The sequence below is a fragment of the Limulus polyphemus genome, unplaced genomic scaffold (assembly GCF_000517525.1).
Source record: "Limulus polyphemus unplaced genomic scaffold, Limulus_polyphemus-2.1.2 Scaffold1734, whole genome shotgun sequence".
Lineage (NCBI taxonomy): Eukaryota > Metazoa > Arthropoda > Merostomata > Xiphosura > Limulidae > Limulus > Limulus polyphemus.
The window spans coordinates 75,460-79,639 of NW_013667344.1; the positions used below are offsets into that span (position 1 = coordinate 75,460).

General features: G+C 34.9%; 1 protein-coding gene across 3 annotated transcripts in view; it reads right to left on the reverse strand.

The window, feature by feature from the left end:
• Window positions 1–674: 674 nt before the first annotated feature.
• The window catches only part of LOC106464752 (glutamate receptor ionotropic, kainate 2-like), a 143,479-nt gene continuing 139,973 nt past the window's right edge, over window positions 675–4,180 (reverse strand). For all 3 annotated transcript variants that reach the window (XM_022392550.1, XM_022392549.1, XM_022392548.1), the window contains one exon: window positions 675–2,408. In XM_022392550.1, coding sequence (XP_022248258.1) covers window positions 2,247–2,408 — 162 coding nt within the window. In that variant the 3' untranslated portion in view covers window positions 675–2,246. The remainder of the gene's footprint in view (window positions 2,409–4,180) is intronic.

Below are 4,180 nucleotides of genomic sequence, written 5' to 3' on the forward strand. Positions count from 1 at the left end.
CAGAAGAAACGGACTTTATCTTTGAAAGTTTCTACAAATTTTCGAACATGTATAAATCTGATTTGTGACCCTATTTTCTGTGCACATTATATTTGGTCTGCTTCAACTTTACGATCAAAAGGATGTAGCATAGCTTCTTGACAAAGGATGGCTATCCAAACATTGCGAAGAAAAAATATTAAGCACAGGTTTTACTTTTATACTTTGTTATTACTGTATATTTACTAGCAATATTTATAGATTATGGTACATCATAAACCGGCCTGACCGTCACATCAACCATGCTCGCCCTTTCAGCAGTTGGTAAAAGATTAGCCCAAGCGTTGGCGGTGATGACTAGCTGCCTTTCTTTTAGTTTTTCAGTGCTAAATTAGGGACGGCTAGCACAGATATCCCTTTTGTAGCTTTGCGCGAATTTTCAACCAAACCAAACAGCCTAAACCACACTTTTTATGTTTAGGTCAGGGGCCAGAAAAAGGGAGAGCAGATTAACTTTTTATTTCCTAGACGATCCGTGATTGGAAATAAAAACTTTCTTAATTAGACGATCCGCGATTATAGAGAACGTTTTTATTTTCTAACCTTTTGTGTTTTACTTTTTGTCGTCGCTTTAATTTCGGTATGAAAATATTTTCTAGGAAATACCCCCCCCCCTCCCCCAATCGGTGGCTTAGCCTTAAGTCTGGGGGATTATATTGTTAAAAATCGGGTTTCAATACCCGCGGTGGACAGAGATGGCCTGTTCGTTTCTTTGTGTTAAATACCAAACAAACAAGTATTATTCATTGTTCGAGTTTATTTTGCATGTAAAATAATTTGGTGACAAGTAATATGATACTATTGTTTGTAATCACCACATTTGTTTTGCATTTAGAATGCTTAGTATTTAATATATGTTTTGACGTGTATATGAAATAAACCGTACGTGGTTAAGAAAAATGAAATGTATTATAATTCGTCTTTACAACTACTATTACTATAACCACTACTTTCATTTCCTATATATATATAAAAACTGCGTATAAATAATAACAACATTTTAGATCATAAATCTGCTAATAAAAGTTAACAAATAGTGAAACAACTAAATCTTGATTAATTATCAGTGTCAAATTTAATTGTATTACTGTAAGTCGTATGTTTGTTGGTAGGCTTAAAGTTTAGTTTGTAAGCTAACTTAGCTTATGGTAACGTGCTGTATTCCAAACAAAGTTGTTTATTAAGGTTTATTATTCTTAGGCTTTAAAAGCTCTTCGAAGCTAAATAGTTGCCGTTTATAATAAGAAATTACATTTTTATAAGCACAGACGGGGTTTTTAAGTTAGTTTTTCTAACATTTTACATTGAAGTAGCATAAATGTGTAGAAAATAATGAAATACAATTATAAATGTCAATGTATGTCACAGAATGTAGTATAAGTGCATTGAAACATAGGAAAATTTATTCCCAGTTTTGACCGTGGTGATTCAAACAAACACTACATCAGACTACCTTATATTTTTCATTCTCTTCAACATTTAATTTCACTACGTAAAGTTGTAAGTTTGGGTAGTTTAAAAGAAATTTCCCATGTCATCTATATGTTACACAGTGAAAAATCGACAATTAAATATAGTTTTGATTCTTGAAATGGTGATTGGTTTTATGATTATTCGATGTTATGAACACCTTAAAACAAAACTTTACAGAGCTTTGTTTTAAACAGATATAACTATTCTGAGATTTAAAAGTAATGGTCATTGATCTTCAAAAATTAGACAAAGTCGTGAGATCAACAAAGACAGTAAAACGTGCGTACATATTTCACTCATCTAAGTCAAGGAAGTAAAACACGAGTAAATTCAAGTCATCATCATCGATATAATACAACTGAGTCACAGAGATACGATGAATATAGATAGAATTTCGGAATTCGTTGAAGTATTGGCCTTTACGGCATCTATTGTAAGTGAACAACAATATACGTTAACTGCTATTATATACATACATGCATATATTAGAGAAACATTTGTTACTATACCAAGAAACATCACATAAAATAGTTCAGTGATGCATACGCATATCGCTAAGAATCTATCTCTAGACTAAACAGATATTCCATATTATACACGGGAAGATTATATCAGAGAGTGACTCGAACTGGGAAAAGTTTCTATAATTCACCGTTGACATCACCTTGGGAATATCGGAAGTAGTTGTCATTACTTTCCACTAGGGGAGTTTCCAGCATCTCGGGATCTTGTTGTCAAGATATAGCCTCTTTCGAATTGAAGTTTCCTAGGCTACTGAACTGAATCAATGACAAGTCGTTAGATGGTGGTGAAGACTCTTTCCTCACCGGTTTACTGTCTCCACCACACATAATGGCGAACTTTAATTCTCGGGACAACTCCACACACAGGGATTCCTTAGTAAACAAAAACAAAACTAGATCTGCGTTCGTGGTGTATTATAAAAACATCCAATTTCTTTATGAAACGAAAACAGACGCTAAATTAAAATTTTTGATTTATTTGAAAAAATAAACAAAAACAAAACTGTTGTGAGAAATGAAAATTAACCAGAAAGCTACAAGTTAAACTTAATGTTTCGCAGTGAAAATTTGTAAGAGCCTAAAATTTTACGGCCCTCCAGCCTGATAATACAGTAATCGAGTACAAAAATGTTATAGTTCGATTATAAATAACAATTAATTGAAGTTACAGTTGGATATTTTACTATTAGAACAGAATTCATTTCTCAAAGAAACATAAGTGCCATTCTATAAAATATAACTAACGATTAAGATAAACGATAGTAAAGATAGAAGAAATTTTCTTATTTCAATGAGCACAAACACCAAATATTCCGTGAAGATTTCCAAATTAAGATATAACAGAAAATACAAGGAGTAATGTTTTTACGTTTTTCTTTCCTCATTTTGTGTAGTTTTTTATCCCGTTTTGCAGTCCTCTGAACAAAAAATTATATTGTAACTGAGGTTCGAAACCATACTAATCTGAACTTTTCTATTGTTATAAAGTACTGTGCTTATCGATTCTTATAAGTCACTAAACGATAGTTTGGCTTCGCTTTGGATCAATCATTGTATAGTTTGAATAATTGTACATATAAAAACATTTGAATATATATGTAATATTCATATATGTACACAGCGTGGTCACAAGTAAATAGACACCACCTTTTCAGAAAAAATGAACATTTTCAGTCATATTCACATGAATTGATATATTTATAATTTAATTAATATCTAGTAGATCTTCCTTTGCTTCGTGGAGTTCGTTGATCCTTTGGGGCATCGTGAGAATCATCTCGTCAATTTTAGATTGTGGGATTTTCGCCCACTCTTGCTTCAAAACTTGGAGTAGATCTTCACCAAGAGTTTTGGCTCAACAGATTGCAGCCAACTGTGAAGCATGGTTGTTTCAGCATGATGGTTTGGGGAGCTGTTTGGATTGGTGGGAGATCGAGCTTAGTGGAGTGCGTTGGCAACATTAATTTTGTGAAATATGTTGAAATATTGGAGGAAGGACTCTTGCCACTTTATTCCTCGGGTTTCGTGGACAAGAATACAACGTTGTTCCAGAAAGATGGAGCACCGTTTCACACTGCTAGAAACACCCAAAAGTGGCAGGAAGAAAATAGTATCCAGAAGTTGCCCTGGCCGAGCCAATCTCCTGACATGAACCCCATCGAAAACCTCTGGGCCATACTCGACCGGCAAGTCAAGAAACAACCAAAAAACCAACTTCGAAGAGCCATTCTCCAGACCCATATCCTTCCACTGTCCGAAAATTGAGCGAATCTTGATTCGTCTGAGAACAATACGGTCTTCCAAAAGTCCAGAGGCTTGGTCATCATATCACTTGGCCACTTCTTTCGTCTTGACTATGTCTTAATAATGGCTTCCATCTAGCTGCTCTGCAACGATAACCGAATTTGTGGAGAATCCGTTGAACAGATTTCGGGCTCATCCCACCAACTTTGGCCACTTCTGCAGTCGTTAAGCTGGGATCCATTTCGATGCTCCTCTTAACAGCCCTTTTTGTCCTCTCCGATGGACCCAGACGCTGCTCAGTTGTTTCCTTGCCGTGTTTCCTGAACTGCACAATGATTCTGTTGACTGTCGAAAGTGGGATTCCCAAATTCTGCGAAATTTGCCACTGACTTATTCCACCA